At 37.1% G+C, this 21,153-nt stretch overlaps 1 protein-coding gene across 3 annotated transcripts in view; it reads right to left on the bottom strand.

The window, feature by feature from the left end:
* Positions 1-21,153, bottom strand: part of PDCD11 (programmed cell death 11) — a 42,641-nt gene that overhangs the window by 21,403 nt on the left and 85 nt on the right. For 2 of the 3 annotated variants that reach the window (XM_087725779.1, XM_087725781.1), the window contains exons 2-16: positions 17,737-17,848; positions 15,380-15,511; positions 14,745-14,912; positions 14,192-14,353; positions 13,070-13,193; positions 10,322-10,503; positions 9,099-9,206; positions 8,443-8,649; positions 7,533-7,657; positions 6,726-6,786; positions 6,237-6,383; positions 2,952-3,203; positions 2,007-2,150; positions 1,175-1,369; positions 582-752 (exon numbers count right to left, since the gene is read on the bottom strand). In XM_087725779.1, the coding sequence (XP_087581905.1) occupies positions 582-752; positions 1,175-1,369; positions 2,007-2,150; positions 2,952-3,203; positions 6,237-6,383; positions 6,726-6,786; positions 7,533-7,657; positions 8,443-8,649; positions 9,099-9,206; positions 10,322-10,503; positions 13,070-13,193; positions 14,192-14,353; positions 14,745-14,912; positions 15,380-15,511; positions 17,737-17,838 (2,280 nt within the window). In that variant the 5' untranslated portion in view covers positions 17,839-17,848. Of the gene's footprint in view, positions 1-581; positions 753-1,174; positions 1,370-2,006; positions 2,151-2,951; positions 3,204-6,236; positions 6,384-6,725; positions 6,787-7,532; positions 7,658-8,442; positions 8,650-9,098; positions 9,207-10,321; positions 10,504-13,069; positions 13,194-14,191; positions 14,354-14,744; positions 14,913-15,379; positions 15,512-17,736; positions 17,849-20,966; positions 21,134-21,153 lie in introns of those variants that run through there. The other variant, XM_087725780.1, reaches the window with a different exon arrangement.

Raw genomic sequence — 21,153 nt, 5'->3', positions numbered from 1 at the left:
CTGCAGTGACAAGGAGACATGATACAATTATATCAACATTCACCCCAAGGTCTCTAAGAAGGCAGCAATACAACCCAAATGGCTGATTAGGGCAAATTCTATGAGTTGCTGCAGAAGTTGTTCTTCTACCTGATGCCTTTTGACTTATTTCTACTCCACAGTATGTACCAGCATACAACAGGCTTGCTCATGCTTTACATTTAATAGATAATGAAAGTTGCATAATCCCATTCCAAGCTGGATAATTTTATATACTTTGAAATTCTGGCATTTTTTTGTTTTTGGTTCCTGAATGCAAACCTTGCCTGCAGAATTCCAAGCTGTCTCTACTCATAATTTTTATATTAAAGCCATTCAAAATAAAAGTTTCAATTCCTAAAGTTGAATTGACAGTCGAACCAATAACACAAAGATATGGTGGGGTTCTCTTTAACAAATGTTCCTCTGCATTAATGTGAGGTTGGATTTGATGGCTTAAAAGTCTCTTTCCAGTTCTATGATTTTATGAAGAATAATATGACATTTGTGTTAACAAATCTGAATAAAGCCATCATTGTAATGAACACTGAAACGAGTCTTACCGATTTGGGGGCCAGCCCAGTCAAACCATAGGGAAACTCCACAAATACACCATAAGACATGATGTTTCTCACAAAGCCAGTAAGCAGTATTCCAGGCTGGATATCAGCAAAACTCTTCACTACATGTTCATCCTCCATAAAGGAAATCAATGCTGGCTTTCTACTCAAAAGCTACATAATGAATTAAGGTTTTTTTTAAAAAAAATATCTTGTACTAGATAATAGAAACAAAACACTCCACCCAAGACTATCAATGTATTACAAGCTTAAAAAGTGCTATAGTGGACAGCACTTTCCTGCATTGATCAGTCTTTTTTTATCTAATGTCTTCACTGAGCCAGAATTCCCAGTTAGTGTGGTCCATCTGAAGGACAAAAGAGACTGGGGAAATATGAAATAAATCATGATGCACACAGCCAACTGAATACAAGTCAGATGCCATGGGAGGAGAAACCAACCAATTCTATTCACCCACCCAGAAATTTGGCTGGGAATCACAACGCTTTGTAGGAACCCACTTTAGGTACATGCTATTGCACTATATACGGTGGGAAATGGATTAAATCAAGTTTTGGCAAGAATTAAAAGGATACAATGTGACCTCCTTTGCTATGGAGGCATATAACCTTTTGGAGAACATCACCTTCCTTGAGCCAGTGCCACCACAACCTGCTATTGGACACATGATCAGAAAGTTGTGCCATGGGAAGGTAGGCCGAAACATTGTTGGGTAGGATTGCAACTTCTAAGCCATCTTCTTTCTTGTTCAGAATTTTTACATCTACAATCTAAATAGCATAATTAAAAAAAAACCCAGAGGTTTTAGACCATTTTCAGTTAATAATGCAGTACCCAGAATCCCAATGGAAATAACAAACAGGATTTAGCTATTTAAAAAATAAATGTCTAGGAGCAGTAAGAATCTTTACTGAATCTCATATTTTATTTTTATTTTATTCATCAAGCAGCTCAACATTAGCTCATTAAAGATACATTATTGTATCTTTACGGAAGCAAAGGGGCATTCTAGCACTTCCTGTGTGCATGTTTCTTTGTTGGAAATTAAGAAATAAAAACAAGGGAACTGAAAATGGTAAGATTAATACCAGAGCTGGTTGTGTTAATCAAAATCCTACCCTCTCGATTGCTTCCTTACACGAGAAAAATATTTTAATCTTTTAAAGTGATATGTGGGAGAAAGGATCAAAATTGAATTCCATGTCACTATTCAAAACTCACTCTCCCTCACTTTTTTTCTTTTTTTCTCTAGAAAATTAATAATTTTGTCAGGGTTGCTGAAATTAGAATCTTTCCTCCCACACATATCAGAGGGTGAAAAAATATCTTGAATTATCCCTGATAGCTTTATCGTTTGCCAATGGCATGCTTCTCAAGTAATAGAAAATAATTATTTTAGAAAATTACCTGTCCAGTTTTATATGCCATTTCACGATCCTTTGAAATTTCTGTTCTTCCAGCATTCTTTGCAACAGCATCCTCTTCCAATCTGAATGACAGCAACAATCTTTCCTGCTCAGGCTCACATGTTAATACTGTCACCTTGACCACCTGTGATTTTTTTTAAAAAAGAAAATCATTATAGTTAAGTATATCCAGGTCTATACACAGAGAAGCAATTACCAATCACATGAAACTGCTTTAGTAGCAATTGTGAACCAATCCACAATGAGGCGGGATATGAATGAGGACCCTTAGCTTAATCCATTTGGAACAGAGAATGAAGACTAAACAAAGTACAGACTAAAAAATACTGCTTCATTCTCTGATTGCTTTCAGAGAAATGTTGTAACTTAAGATGTCATTTTCTAGTTTCTTCTAAGCAAAAGAAATCAGATTCCTGTTTTAATACCACAGGCTTAGCTTGGCTAACCAAACCATGATTATGGATTATTAATTGTATAACTAATTGTGGACAGAGCCATCAGGTACCAATGGATCCAGCATCAACTGATCACCACATTTATAGTCACTATTAGATTCCGACTAATATTTTATACATACTAAATGCACAATTGCTATGTATTCTGTAATGATAGCATTATATAATTGCTCTTAAGCTTCCCTTTACATCCTATCTCTATTGTATTAGCAACTTCTTTACTTGGAAATTCCACAACTGTTCTTTGGACTTGTGTAGTTGTATAGATTTTACTTACTATTTAATGGTTTTTTCACACAATGATAACTTAAAAGTGCTATTTTTAAAAAGATAAAAATATTCTACATTGCTATTTAGATTTTAAAATATTATTGCACGCATGTCAAGCCTGTTATACAAACATATGCATTTCAGGTAGCTGTTTTAAGTGCAATACTAAAGGGTATTTTTTACTTCTATTAAGCACATACCTGGCCTTCATAGAAGGCTTCTTGAGGAGCAGTTAAGGGGAGCAAACCAAGTTCATTAGTGGGTACTAAGCCCCTCACATCATTATAGAATTTCACAATGCAGCCAAAATCCTTAACACACGCAACAAAACCATGAGTGATCAGGCCTGGCTTGGCATCTTCAAAACTGTCAAGGACAGGGAGCTTGGAATTAACAAGGGTTCTCTTAAGAGTCAGAATAAGCTTCCTTGTTTCAGGATTGCAGACAAGTACCTGGAAAAGCAAGAGATTGGATTCATGTTCGTTAACAAAAATAGTTTCAAGCCAGGTTATGACTAATTTATGCAATAGGAGTTAAATGCAATTGATGGACTCCCTAAATTCAGAAATATTAGTGTCACTAAAACTGGAAGAAAACTGGGAAGTAATGTACTTCCTTACATTATAAATATAATAATGAAATAACTCTGAATGTAAATAATTTTAAATGGAAGTAATCATTAACCTTCAGAGAAACTTTTCCCCAACTGGTACCTTTGAGATACTTTGGAATAATTTTACACTTGCCTACTTAGAAATGACCGTCAACAAAGTCAATAGATTTTAACTGTGCAGGTAATCCTTGAGTTACGATGGATCCGGATTGTCATCATTAAATGATGCAATCATAAAGTGTGACTCAAGTGACTGTATCACTTAGAGACGATACTCTCAGAAGTCCTGGTTGGCGTCATAAACCAAAGCTATGTGGGTGGCTAGGTATGAGTCCCAGATAAGGAGCGCAGGGCCATGACAGGGAGATGCAGGAGGCCTACAAGGAAGGCTGACTATTCAATTGGCTTTTGTTCACAAATGGCAATTATGTGATACCCGGTTCCCTGTAACTTCCTCATCATGAGCTGCACACCAAGTCTCCAGATCACAATCATGTGACCACATAGAGGCCATGAAGGCCAGAATTTTGATTCACCATTTTTTTCAGCGTGCCATAAAGAGTCACTGAATGAACGGATGTAAGTCAAAGGCAATCTGTATTAAGAAAACATGCACAAGATTGTGACATAGGTAGTGTATTAATATTTACCTGATAAGAAAGAGGTATCAGGATTTATTTTTAGTGAAGCTTACAGTGTTTCCCCGAAAATACGACATGTCCTGAAACTAAGGCCATGCCAGATTTTCGCGGTGGACAAAAATATTAACCCTCCCCCAAAAATAAGCCCTGGTGAAGGGGTGGGTTTAGCCAGAACAGGGGGCAGCCCTTCCCTGGTCACCTCATGGCTTCTTGGCCCCTTAATCGGATCAGCTGGGCCGCTCCATTCACAAAACAACTGATTTGCGGATGCCGCTCAGGCCTCTGCCTCCAGCAAACGCCGGTCGCTTAAGCAGCCAATTGCGGCTGCAAAAGAAGCCGGAGGCCAAGCAACACAACCCAAATGCCTCATACCCTCCTTGCCTAATGGTGACAGTCACAGCTCGCAATTCCGTCCACAGAACAGGAAAAGAAGGCATGAAAATCAATACACCTGGGACATCGGAAGAAGCCCTGCGAGGAGACGCTGCTGCTGAAGTGCAGGAAATCCCCCCCCTGCAGATCATCCTTTCAAAGAGGAGTTTCACCAGGATGAAGGCGACAAAAACGCTGCCTTCAGCCACCTCTTCATCCTGGTGAAACTCCTCTTTGAAAGGATGATCTGCAAGTTTGGGGGGGGGGGGAGAAAGATTTCCTGCAATTTGGCAGCAACGTCTTCTCTCAGGGCTTCTTCCGATGTCCCAAGTGTATGGCTTTTAATGCCTATAGGAGGTCGCTTCTCACCTGCATATTCACATTGAAAGCTCAAAATGGGGCGTTTTTGCAAATGGCTTGAAAATGGGGAGGGAGATATTCCTGCCTCTCCCCCTGTTCTGAAGGTCAGCACAGACTGAGAACAGGATAAGAGATGAAATCCCCCCTCCCCATTTTCAAGAGGTTTGAAAAACGCCACATTCCGATCCTTCACATTATCCAGGATTGCAGGATTGAAGGCATGTGGGAGGAAGGATTTTGTCTCTTATCCTGTTTTCAGTCTGTGAAACTGACGGGGAGAGGCAGGATGCAAGGAGAACTTGGGTCATTGTGGCCGCAGGCAAGCAGATGGTGGGATGGAGAGGGTGGGGCTGGTGGATTGCTGCTTCCTGCACCTGAAAAATAATAAGCCTTCCCCCTCTAATAAGCCCAAGGCCATATTTCGTGGGTCAAAAAAAATAAGACCCTGTCTTATTTTTGGGGAAACACGATATATATACCGTATATACTCAAGTATAAGCCGAGTTTTTCAGCCCACTTTTTGGGCTGAAAAAAGCCGCCTCGGCTTATACTCGAGTCAGTGAAAAATTTGCCTGAAATGGAGGAGAAAAAGGGGCGGGGCCATGCCGCTGGGTGACGCTCGTGAATGGCCCGGCGCCCCTGTGAGTTTCCCCTCCCTCTGTGTCAGTTTGCCGCACAGCGCGCACCGCACCATCCCACCTCCTCACATTCTAATGTAATGCAGGGCTGTCTTACGATTCCCCTTCCTCCCCCTCCTGCTGCTCTGCAACGATGTCCCACCTCCTCCTTGTTATGGCAAGCAGCCACATAGCGATGTCCCACCTCCTCTGGTACAGTGATCCAATGATAGGAATCACTGTGCCGTGTGTCATAGGAGACGGGACATCGCTCCCGCGGCTGCACGTGTTTTAGCTTGGTTGCTGAATGAGCTAAGGTTTTTGAACTTTTAAAGTTATTGTTGATACCATATTGTTTTTATTGACCCTCTTTTCCACTTACAGAGCTAGTTTACTGTTTTTCTTTGAAATAAATATTCAAAAACATTATTGGTATCTATTTTTATTTTTGAAATTTACCGGTAGCTGCTGCATTTCCCACCCTAGGCTTATACTCGAGTCAATAACTTTTCCAGTTTTTTGTGGTAAAATTAGGTGCCTCGGCTTATATTCGGGTCGGCCTATACTCGAGTATATACGATATATATATATATATATATTCGAATATATATATATATATATATATATATCGTATATACTCGAGTATATATATATATAGTAGATTTTTACATATATATATTTTACATATATATATATAAAGCATAACAATTTGCTTAAAGGTACTTAGCAAGCAACAAGGCTCAGAAAGTTTGCATATCCATTTGAAAGTTTACCCACATTGTCACAACAGCTTTAATAATAAAGGTTATATAGAAACACTAATAACAGTTAAGAAAATTAAATTTAAAATATTTAAAATAGAGTTTTACAGAAAAATCTTACCCGGCACTTAACAGTAGTCCCCGTGCTATACTTCTTCTCTGGTTGTTTCAATTTCACATCTGCAAGATGTAAATTGGGGACAAAGCCTCTGATACTCTCAGTGAACTTCACCTGCATGCCCAATGGCTTCAGAGTCAGCACTTTTCCCTAAGAGTCAAAAATGGACAACAGGTAACTCAAAATCAAAATCAAGGCATAAACATTTCTTTTTTTCTTAAGCACAGCAACAATTGATAACTTGCCTAGTGGACATCATAGTGATATTTATATACCTCCCCTAATAGATCTATGAAATAAATGTAACAGAAAAAAATAACACTATTCTACTAGAGTTATACAAAGTTTGGACTCAAATACTGTATATATACCAAAAAATGTTAATATTTTTTCAGAAGTACTTGAATAACATTTTCAGTCTGAAATTTGTTTAGTTATGATAACTGATTCACAGAAAATATAGAAACAAATTTGTTTTCTTATTGAACTTACTTCCAGCACTTGCCCAGGATGTATATCATGATATCTCAGAAATGGAGCGTTAACAATATGTCTACAAGCATTAAAGAAAAGAAAATAATTCTTTTTGGTGTGATTAAATTTTACAATATGCTATAAAAAGTTGATATGATGATTTGATCAAGTTGGCTTCAAGTTAACTATCTAAATCTACAGAAAATTAATATCACTCATCTAATAACAGCTGCTTCAGAGCTTAAAAATTCTAACCAAACATATGTTCTCTTTTTCTTTTTGTGCCCCCACCATTGCCTCCTGGAAGACGAAAAATTGCATTATTAACTATGATAAGCCTTCTGCAACTGTGTCCTATAGTGGTGAAAATGATTTATTACAGTATTACAACCATCTTTATTTCAAATGTTATACTAATAAATTGCTTACAGGTAACATAATTTTTCTCATGTAAACAGCAAAACTGGAATATTTGTATCAAAATAAAGAAACACAATAATTTGTGAGTCACTTTGCTAGTCTTTTTCAGCATTCTACCAAACTGGTGGTTCTTGAATTAAAATACAAAGGTTCAAAATACATAAAATTGATGTTAAAGTAAGAATGTATAGTTATAGCTAGTTAAGTCTGCATAAGTATCAATCTATGTATTTCTTTTTGAAAACAATGGGAGTTCATCACTCAAGGGAACTGAAATGTATCAGATATTTATGAGTTCTTCCTGCCTTGGGCAGTGTCAGAAATGGACATACATTTAGACTATGTTCAGAACTTAAATCATTGATCCATACAAACAAAATATATGAAATGAGACAAGAACCTTACTCTTTGAGAGACACCACGATCATGTCATCTATCAAGCTGTAGTCAATAATTCGGCATGTATGTTTACTTCCACGCTTAAACACCTCAGTTTTGAAAGATTTGGAAGTCTTTGGAAGATACTTTATCTATAAATATATTATAAAGATTAGGTCAATTTCTAGTATATCATCAACCCTGCTATAACACAAAAGAAATGATGTCTTAGATGCTTGTCCAGATTCAAAAACTCCATATTGACTTTATTTTAGTCAACAAATATCTTAAGGATTGTGGAATAAAATGAACAACAAAAAAACCTTATAACACATGTAACAATAATATTTATTCCATATTAAAATTTCCCTCTCTAAACCAGGTGTCTAAACTGCAGCAGAGGGGGGGGAAAATTGTGTGATGCTGAAAAAATGAGGGCACCAAACTCCTGGGAGGGTCAGAAGACCATGGTGAAGAATATACCTATAAAAGGACACTGTCAGGCCTGCATTTATATTCCTTTTAGAATTTTGGCCTGCCACACTTTCTCTTATTTCATTATGCTGTTTCTTTAAGTATAATCAATGGGAGGGGGGATTAGAAGGAGTAGAATTGTGGAATGTATTGTTTTCATTCTTTGCTAGAAGTCAAGGTCATCCTTTGTCTCCGCACTTTCACACCTGACCGGAAGAAGCTGGGCATGGACGCCAGCGTGGAGGAAGAAGATTGGACCATGTGATGGATTGTGGGTGTGGGGACAAGATCATGAACTTTTAACTGGGTGGAATTCTGATGTCATTTCCAGTATTGGGATTAACACAGATGTGCCTAAGATGTGTGTCTTATTAAATTGGAACAAAAAGCATAGTTTTGCCTTGGACTCTGATTTAATTCTGTGATGGTTTTTGACTAATGAAGCTACCATCATGTTACTTACATGTGAAAAAGCATGACTGCCATCATCCAGGGTGAAAACAGCACCAATGTTTTTGAGAAATATCTCTACTTTTGAGTCCGTCACTACCACACCAATCCGATCATTGGAAAGTTGGCCAAGCTGGATGCCAGGCTGAAGGAAAACTGGGCGCAAAGAAAGGCGAATTGCCTTGGAGGCAGGATTATTTGAAAGAATACAGGCTTTCACCTGGAAAGAGGAAAAGCGGAAGAAAGTATTTTAATTCTATTTACTATTTACTACAAGATATCGGTTTGTGAAGGAATATAGAAAAATATATATTTACAAGTTGTCAGAATGTAGTAAAGATATTAAAACTCTTGACCCAGGTGATTTCATGGGTACATCTATATAGTCTTTTTTACAAGTGACACAGATTAACTATTTCAAAGAAGTTTATCAATTTGTCAGACTAGCTTGGTAGTCTACCAACCAAGTATTAACCAACCCTATGCCCACTGAATTTCTAAGCTTATACAAGGATGGATAAATGCTGCCACTTTCTAAGATCATTAAAAATATCACTTTTACTTTTTAAAAAATTCTAGAATCCAGGAATATGAAGAACTACTATTTAGAAATGCCGTAATTCATTTACATTTTCATCATAGTTTAAACATAGTTGCTTACCAACTTACCATCTGATTTGGTGATAAGTGCCCTGTTTTTAGAGAGTTTGTGTGCATGAAATCCACAATTCCAGTAAAGGAAGAGAGAAAACTTAGAGAAATTCCAGAAGTAGTCACCTGGAAAAAATGTAAAAGGAACAAAAATTCTTCTTGTGGATGGATTTCCTTAAAAGAACTAGAGGAAAAGTAAGACTTAACAAAACTTTCAAAGTATTTATTTTGACATTTTAGAACTTTCATATATTTGGCTTTATTAATTATTTTCTACTGTTTGAATTAAATTTAATTTTGCATGTATTACTGAATATGTGAAATTATATATCGTTTAAAAGTCCAGCCAGAAGATGAAAGTTAGTAACATGTATGTATATTTGCCAACAAAAATATTTTATTTTGTAATTATCCTTATGTTATACTGGGTTTTAAATGGGAAAAGGAGCAATTGATATATAAATACAATGAAATACCTTCCTAGCCATAGCTGCCATCTGCTCTTTGAGGAAGAGCTGTGAATCTAGGACCAATTGCAAACTGGTCCTAGTTCCTTCTAGAACTAAAATTGAAAAATCCCAAGAGAGAAATGGCCCATAACTTCCCAGCCATTCAGATTAGCTAGAATTGATCCTAGGTTGCTCCTTCTCATCTAGATCCCAATATCCTCACACTATTACAACAGAATCTTGACAGATTCACTTAGTAGGCCTGGGTCAAGATATTTAATTTTATCATCAGCAGATCCTTGATCTCATGATGAGAGAGGAACTTGTCGAACAGTTTTAAGTAGATATTAAATAGGAATACTGAGAGGATCAAGTCTTGTGGGAGTTCACAGTTCAGGCGGCTTAGTTTCAATCACTCCTCCTTAACCAATAGCGAATGGAACTAGACTTTGGGAAAGGAGGAGAATCGGCATTCTTGCTACTCTTGATTCTGGGAAGTAAATGAGATACACTTGAAAACTCACCCTCACTTTGAAGGAAATGAAATTAATATAGAATTGTTGCTTAACAAATTTAAGTAGGGGTTTTTATAAAATTCAGTATCTGCCTACATACTTTCCAAAATCATTTTGAATCTAGAAGAATGAAAATTGCAATCAAGCAGTTATCTGCTACATGGACTCTTGGATTAATACATCAAAAACTGGTTCTTAACTTCAATATGGATGAACTATGCCCACTATAAATACATTTTTTTATCTATGCCTATAGACAATAGAGAAATGTTTTTACCTCCTGTACCTGGGCTTTCACCACTAGCCCAGGTAGCAAGTTGGCAAGTGACCAGTTTTGTTTCTCTGTGGCAATGGCTGAAGCAACTTCAGACTGATTGATGGATATGCGGATTATTCTTCCACCATTCTTTACTTCTTCAATAAGGCAGTTCAGATATTGGCCTATCATCAGTTCAGTCCCTATAAATCCAGCGTACAAAATAAAATCTCTCCTCAGTAATTATTTGCTATAACATTTCTGTTATTACCATACTTTTCAGCACTTGCTATTTCATTGATTCACCAATTTCATCACGAGTGATACAGTGGGCCAAAAAAGTATTTAGTCAGCCACCAATTGTGCAAGTTCTCCCACTTAAAAAGATGAGAGAGGCCTGTAATTGACATCATAGGTAGACCTCAACTATAAGAGACAAAGTGAGAAAACAACTGATTTGGAAAGAATTTTTTTGCAAATTATGGTGGAAAATAAGTATTTGGTCAATATCAAAAGTTCATCTCAATACTTTGTTATATCCTTTGTTGGCAATGACAGAGGTCAAACGTTTTCTATAAGTCTTCACAAGGTTGGCACACACTGTTGCTGGTATGTTGGCCCATTCCTCCATTCAGATCTCCTCTAGAGCAGTGATGTTTTGGGGCTGTCGCTGGGCAACACGGACTTTCAACTCCCTCCAAAGGTTTTCTAGGGGGTTGAGATCTGGAGACTGGCTAGGCCACTCCAGGACCTTGAAATGCTTCTTACGAAGCCACTCCTTCATTGCCCGGGCGGTGTGTTTGGGATCATTGTCCTGCTGAAAGACCCAGCCACGTTTCATCTTCAATGCCCTTGCTGATGGAAGGAGGTTTGCACTCAAAATCTCCTGATACATGGCCCCATTCATTCTTTCCTGTACATGGATCAGTCATCCTGGTCCCTTTGCAGAGGAACAGCCCCAAAGCATGATGTTGCCACCCCCGTGCTTCACAGTAGGTATGATGTTCTTTGGATGCAACTCAGCATTCTCTCTCCTCCAAACATGACGAGTTGTGTTTCTACCAAACAGTTCTACTTTGGTTTCATCTGACCATATGACATTCTCCCAATCCTCTTCTGGATCATCCAAATGCTCTCTAGCAAACTTCAGACGGGCCCTGACATGTACTGGCTTAAGCAGGGGGACACATCTGGCACATCTGGGGCTGCCCTTGAAGAGCATCCGGCGGCTTCAGCTAGTCCACAATGCGGCCGCGCGAGTGATTGTGGGTGCACCTCGGTTCGCCCACATAACACCTATCCTCCGCGAGCTGCGCTGGCTACCTGTTGATCTCCGTGTGCGCTTCAAGGTGCTTCTTACCACCCACAAAGCCCTTCATGGTAGTGGATCTGGGTACTTGAGAGACCGCCTCCTGCCAATTACCTCCTCGAGACCCATTAGATCTCATAGATTAGGCCTCCTCCAAGTGCCATCCGCCAGCCAGTGCCGGCTGGCCACTACGTGGAGGAGAGCCTTTTCAGTAGCAGCTCCGACCCTTTGGAACGATCTCCCCGTGGAGATTCGTACCCTCACCACCCTCCAGACCTTCCGCGCAGCCCTCAAGATCTGGCTATCCCGTCAGGCCTGGGGGTAAAGATTATAATTCGCCCCCACCCGAATGCTGAATGAATGTTGCTTATTTTTTTAATTACATGTTATGTTATATGTCATTGTATGTATCCCCTCCCATATAAGTTGTTAGCCGCCCTGAGTCCCCTCAGGGAAAAGGGCGGCCTATAAATAAACTTATTCTAATTCTAATTCTAATTCACTGCAGGATCTGAATCCCTGGCGGCGTGGTGTGTTACTGATGGTATCCTTTGTTATGTTGGTCCCAGCTCTCTGCAGGTCATTCACTAGGTCCCCCCGTGTGGTTCTGGGATTTTTGCTCACTGTTCTTGTGATCATTTTGACCTCATGGGGTAAGATCTTGCGTGGAGCCCCAGATCAAGGGAGATTATCAGTGGTCTTGTATGTCCTCCATTTTCTAATTATTGTTCCCACAGTTGATTTCTTCACACCAAGCTGCTTGCCTATTGTAGATTCAGTCTTTCCAACCTGGTGCAGGTCTACAATTTTGTTTCTGGTGTCCTTCGACAGCTCTTTGGTCTTCACCATAGTGGAGTTTGGAGTGTGACTGTTTGAGGTTGTGGACAGGAGTCTTTTATACTGCTAAGAAGTTCAAACAGGTGCCATTAATACAGGTAATGAGTGGAGGACAGAGGAGCCTCTTAAAGAAGAAGTTACAGGTCTGTGAGAGCCAGAAATCTTGCTTGTTTGTAGGTGACCAAATACTTATTTTCCACAATAATTTGCAAAAAAATTCTTTCCAAATCAGACAATGTGATTGTCTGGATTTGTTTTCTCATTTTGTCTCTCATAGTTAAGGTCTACCTATGATGTCAATTACAGGCCTCTCTCATCTTTTTAAGTGGGAGAACTTGCACAATTGATGGCTGACAAAATACTTTTTTGCCCCACTGTAGAATGTTTAAATAACCAAAAAACAAGCATCTCATTAAAAAACCTAGGTTCCAAATATGGAAAAGTTATTGTACATTGATTTAAATACACACATACATAGACACACAGAACTTTGTAATGATTTTTGTCACTATTCATTTTCATAGCTAAACTTTCATAATCCTTAGACTTACCTACTTCCTCCTCCCACCTCCCCCCCCCCCCCGCCCCAATGCTACACTCAAAACAACTATAAAAAGTTTTACCTTTGATGAGCGATTGCAGAGAGCCCTGGGCTTTCTGCCGAGGAAGAAATGCTTTTGTTCCAGGAATACCTATATCAATAAGGTAACCATGGTCCTCTATACTAGATACGCATCCAGAGAGTAGCTGTTGAAAGAAAAAAATGTTAAATTAAATATATATGACGAACTATATAGAGTTATTCATAGTGCTATTTGTCCCCTATCTTTCATTTACTAAGTTTGCACTGAAAAGGAAAAAAGCCATTGACTTTCACAAGACCTTCATTGCTAATTGCCCAAATCTTAATGGAGTTTAAAATATTGTCATTGTATTATACAACAAAATTGCCATTGGGATCCTTCTGACTCAACGGGTGACAAATGAGCATGCCTAGCAACAAATACTTCTGTTTCTGTGTCTATCTATCTATTTATCTACCTATCCAGCTACATCCAAGATATATTCTCTCCCTCCCTCCCTCTCTCTCTCTCTCTCTCTCACTCACACACACACACACTCACTCACACACACAGACAGACAGAATGCAGCAGTTACAGGTAATCCTTGATTTACAATCAATTGTTTAATTTTAAAGGCTGTTCAGAGTAGCAATGGCCTTGGGATAGGTACTTTAATGTACCCATTTAAGAACTGCAGTGATGGCAAAAAATGTCATAAAATGGGGCAAAACTCATCTAACAAATGTCTCACTTAGCAACAGAAATTTGGGGCCCAATTGTGGTCATAAGTTGAGGAGTAGCCATATTCAAGACAAATCCATTTTATAACAGCAACTTTTAAGTATCTGTGTGAGGTTGAGGCCATTCCCATGAAACCTATTTCTTAGATGTTACGTGTGACACTTGTTCATTACCTTATAAACTTGTTTGTATATTTCAGCATTTTAAACCAATATGTACTGTCTTTAATGCTTTCTCTGAATTTTCCTGCAAAGCTCTACAGGTAAAAATGTTATTTTGGAATTTGACTTTTTTTCTAACCCACCTTTGTTTCCTTTAAGTGCACTGCTGTCATTTGTAATCACTCTTTTGCTTACAGTTTAACAAAAATGTTTTTTTCTATTTGTCTCAAACAATTTGGGAATATGAAAAATAAGATGAGGAAAATCTTGAGTTACTTACCATGCCTTCTTTCAAAACTGTAGGATTCAAACCTTTGTTGACATCTTTTGGATTAACGGTTAAGTGTATCTTTTGATGTCCCATAGCATTCTTCTCTGTGCCTACCACAGCACATCTCACCAACATTCCTGGGGGGAACAAGTCTGAGAGAGAATTCAGTTCCTGCAAAAAAGTCAAGAGGGAGTAGAAAAAATAAGAAAAAAATGTGGCAAGGTGTTTTCTAGCTTTCACAGCAAGTAACATAACACTCCCCCCTCCCTGAGTATATTCAGTAAATTGAATGTATTTTGACATTCTAGCAAATGGTGTTACAAGCTGGACTCACAGCAAAATATGTCACAATTAAGATTAAGTTCAAAAATGGTACATATGTGCTAATTCCAATGGCTGTCTTCAACTCTTTTGGCAAACAAACATCCATATCTATGTGTTCAAGACCTGGACTTGGCAGATTCAAATGTGGTTTGATTAAAAGCAAAGGAAATCACAAGGCAACTATGAAAGCCTGCTTTGTTGATCTTCATAGATTTCAGCTATCAATTCATCATCTTACCTCCATAGGCTCATCAGTGGCCACCTGCTTATTTAGCAGTTCACTATAAGCATCACATAGGCACGTTATTTTCACAAACCCAGTAAGACCATTTGGTAAGCTGATCACCAGATCAAATTGATTACTCTTTTTCACACATCCTAACAGCAGTGTTCCTTCTGTAAGAGACTGTTGAAGACAAGCAAACACTAATAAGCAACAATCACAGATATACTTTTACATAGGTTTGCACACTAAGCTTCTGTTAGTACGGATAATATATGAATTTAAGGAGATGCAACAAAGCACCCAGAAAAAAATCCAGTTAGGTGGAAAGGAAACCAAATCATCATTTCAAGATCAAAGATCTGTAACTTGTTTTATACTGAGAGCTTATACTGATCTTAAGTATACATAATCAAACTTTGGCTGGATTCAAACATCTGTCTTTCTACCAACATGTGGTTTATTTGTGTCCTTAGTAGCTGGTGCAAATCTAACTCACTGATGTTCATTCAATTATTGTGCCATGTAAACTGGGCTTAGGAATTATTTTATCATGGTGACACATCATCTAATAAAATCAATTGGGATAGTCAAGTAGAATTGTACGTCACAGCACAACAAATAAATTACAGTACAAATTACCAACCAACCTCTGCTGACAAAAGTTCAAAATCTTTAATACTGGTTTTTGAAACAGCTTTCTTCTCAGACTTAAGTTTTTTTGGCTCCTTTTGATCTTCATGTTTTTTCTTTCTTTTCCGAGTTACTTCTTCATGTTGAGTCTAAAATAGATTACATAAAAATACAAAAGTTGCTTCCCCAATTCTATACAGATTAGTAACTGGGAGAGGAAAGCAACATATCAATGCAAAGTTCAGGAAATGAAATAGAAAAAAAGTTAAAAGATGATGGCTGGTTTCCACAAAGTTCAGCACAATATTATCAAAATGTATCACTGGAGACTTGGGCTATAAATAATATATTATCTTTTACATTGTAGAAGCAAAGCTATGTCAAGATATGGTAACCAAAAATGTCATGAAGTGAGCTGCAGTTCATGAAATCTTATGCATCATAATAAAATCTGTTAGTATAAAGGTGCTGCCAACACTTTCTGATTTTTATCTCCTACGTACAGAGAAGAAATATTCACCTCCATGTTTAATTAATCATAACTTATCAATATAAAATGAGAAACTATGGTTAACTAAACATGGATTTTCTAGTTAACCTAAAATGATTTATTTATTTATTTATTTATTATGAATGAATAATTGAATGAATAAGATTTAAAAGCTGCTGAACTCCAAAATACTCTGGGTGGCTTACAAAATTAAGAACAGTAAATTAGAACAGTAAAAACACAAACTATGTGTGTTCAGGGAAAAACAACCCATAATCAATTAGAATTTATTTATTTATTAAATTTATATGCCGCCCATCTCAGTATCCAAAGTAACTCTGGACCAACTGGAGAATTATACAGGGATGTGACGTCTATCCTAATCCAAAAGGGATGGGGAATAGTCAGACTTCCAAAAACATATTTTACATCATGGGATAGGAGCCATACAAATCCCTGGTTGCTTTGTTCCAGCAAGCAGGTGTTGTGAGAGAGAATGTATGTTTTCTGGGTTGCAATAAATGGCATTGCTTAATTAAAGAGACTGTAACATACACACACTGTCCCTGAACTATCCAATGCACCCCAGATCAGAAATGATCTTGGTTCATTTTAGTAAGGCATAGCTTAAATCAACTAATTTTACCTGATCTATACACAACAGTTAACTTAACTAGGAGGTATATGCTTCTGGCTGCCTCCTCTTATACAAGGCAGAAGAGGTAAGGTGAATGATTCAATGTAAGACTGGAACAAGCTGAATTATGGGCCAAACTGAATTAAACTTGCTCCATAAACATGCTCAAACTGAACTTTTATACAGCGCAAACATAAAAGTTTCTAATACAAGATTTTATTAATTGGCAGTTATTACAAGAATCATCCAGGAATGAATACAAATGATATATGGTTAAAAACATAGCAATCTCCTTGGATTAAAAGTTATTTATATAAAATGTTATATCCCGTCCCATTAAAACACACAAACCGTTTAAGTGTGTGCTGCAGCTACCAAGCCAACACAGTCCAAGGCTGCATCAACAGAGGATAGCATCAAGATCAGAGGAAATGATACTATTGTTCTATATTATACTAGTGATTTGGAATACTTCATCCAGTTCTAGTAACCAAGATTTTAAAAAAAGATGCTGAGGCCCTAGAAAGAGTGCAGAGAACAGCAACAAAAATGATAAGGGGTATGATGAATGTTAAAGGAACAAGGTATGCTTTACCCCAGGGGTTCCCAACTGAGGGTGCGAGACGATATTCAAAGTGGTACTAAAACTTCGGTTTAGAAGTTTCAAGATTATAATCCAAATCCAATAAATCCAATAAATCAAACCAAGATTATAATGTATACGTATAATTATAGGCACATTGTTTATTTTTTAAGGGTGAGAGAATATATCAGAAGCATTCTAGTGGTACAAGGTATAGAAAAGGTTGGGACCCCCTGTTTTAGCTTAAGAGAAGGCTCAGGGGAGACATGACAGCAATCTATAACAGGGAAGAGGGCATCCATTTAATCTTCATAACACCTGAGGGCGGGACAAGAAGCAATGGGTGGAAATTTACTAGAAGGGGATTCAATCTCGAAATAAAGAAAAATTTCCTAAAAGTGACAACAATGAATCAATGGAAAAGCTTGCTTGATGGAGTTGCGGGTACTCATCATTGGAGGTTTTCAAGAAAAGATTGGGCAACCATTTGTCTGGTATGATATAAGGAGGCAGGGGATTGGACTGGACCTCCAAAATCCCATCCAGCCCTGTGATTCTAAGAAAGTCAAGGAATAAGGCAATTGATATCAGTCACAAAACTACTGTAGTTGGGAGGAATCAACAGTCTGAGACAACAGAAGTTAAATGTTCCTAATTTGCATACCTTGAATAAATTGTCATCTACCGTTGGTTGTCTGACTGTTTTTTCTTCCTTTCCTTTCTTCTGTGTACCACCTCTTGGAAAATTCTCCTCCACAGATGACATGGTTGTCTTTCTTTATGAAAGGAAACTAAACTATTTAGAGTTTATAAATCATCAGGATAAAATCATACAACGTAAGTATTATTTCATTTTAGGAATGAGATGACAGACATTAAATCATAAGAATATATAATATTTGACTCATTTTATTAAATTATTAGCTCTTTAGCCATTCTAACAGTGTCAAAAATTGGAACCATCCAAATATATATATATGATACCCATGTCATCTTCTGGGTAAGTTAAGTGGGTAATGATGGGAAGTTCAGAACAACCAAAAGACATGAGATAAGAGAAGGCCAATGAATTCTGGGACACTGATAATCAAGATTCATTCTTTATCAATAACTAAGTCCTGGGCCAGAGGGATCATAGACATTTTAATTAACTGCATCATACAAATATTCTAAAATTGAACTGTTTTAGCAGAGGTTGACTATTTTAAGTTCTTTTTTCAGTGAGCTATAGTTTCACAATGCTTAGTTGTCAAGATTAACAGATGATTTTTCTATGATTTATTAAACTAAAGCTTTTCAATTTGGTATGGAAATAGTTTCAACTGAATAACTATTTATAGTCAATGATTGAATTCATTTTGCAAAAGTAGTTAAAATGAGCTTTCTTAAAAGCTCATTTTCTTAATAACTTTCTTAAAAACAATATCCTGGAAATTCTGAAGAGTTAATCTAGATCCTGAAATTGCTGGCACAGCATCACAGTGTCCCTATTACTATTATCTATAGAAATAATAGTCCAATAAAAATAAATATGAATTTGTAACAGAGAAGGAAAGTAAGTTATATCTTTGCTATATGTCTGCTTCAAAGAAATTATTTTAACCTGTTTGCCTCTCAAACATTTAATTAGCTATTTTTATATTTCACTATCAGCATAAAACTGCAATAAAAACTGTTATTCTAAAATTAACATTTACTTTGGTTTGTTACTATATTTCTGAGCATTAAGTAACATTGTTATTATTTTCTTGTACAGATCTTTTTCAACCCAAAGCAAACCCCACTAAGCATTGTCTCCATGATTTTAAAAAATAAGTAAAAAACCTGGGATCCTGTTTTCAGCATATTACAGAAAACATTGAGCAAACACAATGTCTAAAGCACTTGGCATCTAAAACAAACATTCTGCAAAATGCTTTTATGCATTTCTATAAAAATATATGATTGGTTCACTGTTTGGAATGGTCTTTCAGGTACACGCTTAGTCTTATTCATGTATTAAGGTAAAGGTTCCCCTCAGACATATGTGCTAGTCGTTCCCGACTCTAGAGGGTGGTGCTCATCTCCGTTTCAAAGTCGAAGAGCCAGCGCTGTCTGAAGACGTCTCTGTGGTCATGTGGCCGGCATGACTAAACACCGAAGATGCACAGAACACTATTATTCATGTATTACCTGCTAGCTATTAGTTAATACTATCTATTGGCTACATACATTATCCATTAGTTATTATCATCACAGAAGCAGAACACCAAATAAAGTCTGAAACAGAATAAATTGTTGGGCAGAATACAATTCAACCTTATAAAGTCACTCTTCTGCACAGGGTTGCAGGATTTTAAGAGGCCCAATTTTTTTTGTAAGGTTCAGATTCTGGGCTCCTACTCATCTCTTTATTAATATTATTGATTCCTATACAATTAGAAAACTTCTGTGCTTAGCTAAATCTCCAAGTCATTAATGGTTGCATAATAAGATGAAACCAATACACAATTGGTTTTCCAAGAAAAAAAACTTATAAATTGAATTCTACCGTTCTCACAATTGAAAAGGGCTGGAATTTTAAAAAGATGTGCAAGCATTTGAAACTAGTACTGCAGCCATGGTGATGTTGAAGGCAGTTTCTTTTGTGCATAAGATTTGTTGATGCAGTTACCAAAGTAAAAGGGTGAAATTGGAAGACAAACAGGAGCCACAATGAATGGCTGCAGTAAACAGTGAGATACAGGTAGTCCTCAACTTAGCCCCAAATTTATTTTGCTAAGGGAGACATTTTGCTAAGTGAGTTTTGCAAGTGAATCATCGCAGTGGTAAATAAACAGCTGTCAGATGAATCTGGCTCCCCCATTGACTTTTGCTTGTCAGAAGGTCTCAAAAGATGATCATGCGAGGCATAGCAACTATAACTGAAGCTGGCAATGAGATGATGAAGGGATTTTTATTTTTATTTTTGCTGTTACCTGGAGTGATTCTTTCCTACCTCCCCTCCCTTTCTTTATTTTTTCTCTTTATTTTTTTAAAATATATTTTATATATATTTATATATATATATGTGTGTGTGTGTGTGTGTATGTGTATGTATGTGTGTGTGTGTGTATATATATATATATATATATATATATATATATATATATATATATATATATATATATATATATATATATATATATATATAAGATAATTATAGATATATAGATATCTATATCTATATCTATATATTTCTTTTTTGTTTGTTTTTTGGACATGGGATGTACTTAATTTTTTATTGTATTAACAGCTAGATAATAGAGACAGACGTTAGAAGGGAAGAGATATTAAAAGATGATGTATTAAAGAGGAGAGTGGTTAAAGAAGATGATGTTAAGTATTACTGTTGCTATATCACTATGTTGTTATTATTATGAGATGAATACTAAAGCAAAGATGTATATGACTGTTTAAATGTGATTGTAACCCAGACCACCCACTATTTAATGAAAGTTGGATTGAATGTAATATAAATAAAATAAATAAAACTTGCGGGGGGGAGATGATCATGCGACTCTGGGACACTGCAACAGTCATACATGAGTCAGTTGCCAAGTGTCTGAATTTTTGATCCCTTGACTATGGGGATGCTGCAATGGTCATAAGTGTGAAAAGGGTCGTCGGTCACTTTTTTTCAGTGCCGTTGTAACTTTGAACAGTCACTAAATGGATTGTTGTAAGTCGAGAACTAACTGTACCAGTAAGGATATCTTCACAATAACCAGAACTAAAAGTGGAAAAGGGGACCATCGCTTTATCTTAAATTACTGAAGATTTTTTTCGTTCTTCACAGAATTTTATAAAATTATATTCTTCCAATGATGTATATAGAAGGCACTTTGCGGATACACCCCCCCCCCCAAAAAAAACCTGGTAAGCGATTATTTCAGCGGAGACTATAAGTCCACTCGCAACGCTTGAGGTCCACACAAGTTGAAACACGTGGAACTCTCGCTTTCTTCCTCCATTCCCAGTTCGGAAAGTAAGCCTTCCCTCTTTACGTCCTGCTCCATTCCTTCTCCCCACCACTCGCCTTCTTCCAAAGAACCCATCTTAC

The sequence above is a fragment of the Thamnophis sirtalis genome, unplaced genomic scaffold (assembly GCF_051295495.1).
Source record: "Thamnophis sirtalis isolate CommonGarterSnake01/CBP01778 unplaced genomic scaffold, rThaSir2_p1.2 scaffold_11, whole genome shotgun sequence".
In the NCBI taxonomy this organism is placed as follows: domain Eukaryota; kingdom Metazoa; phylum Chordata; class Lepidosauria; order Squamata; family Natricidae; genus Thamnophis; species Thamnophis sirtalis.
This window is presented reverse-complemented; position numbering and strand designations above follow the sequence as displayed.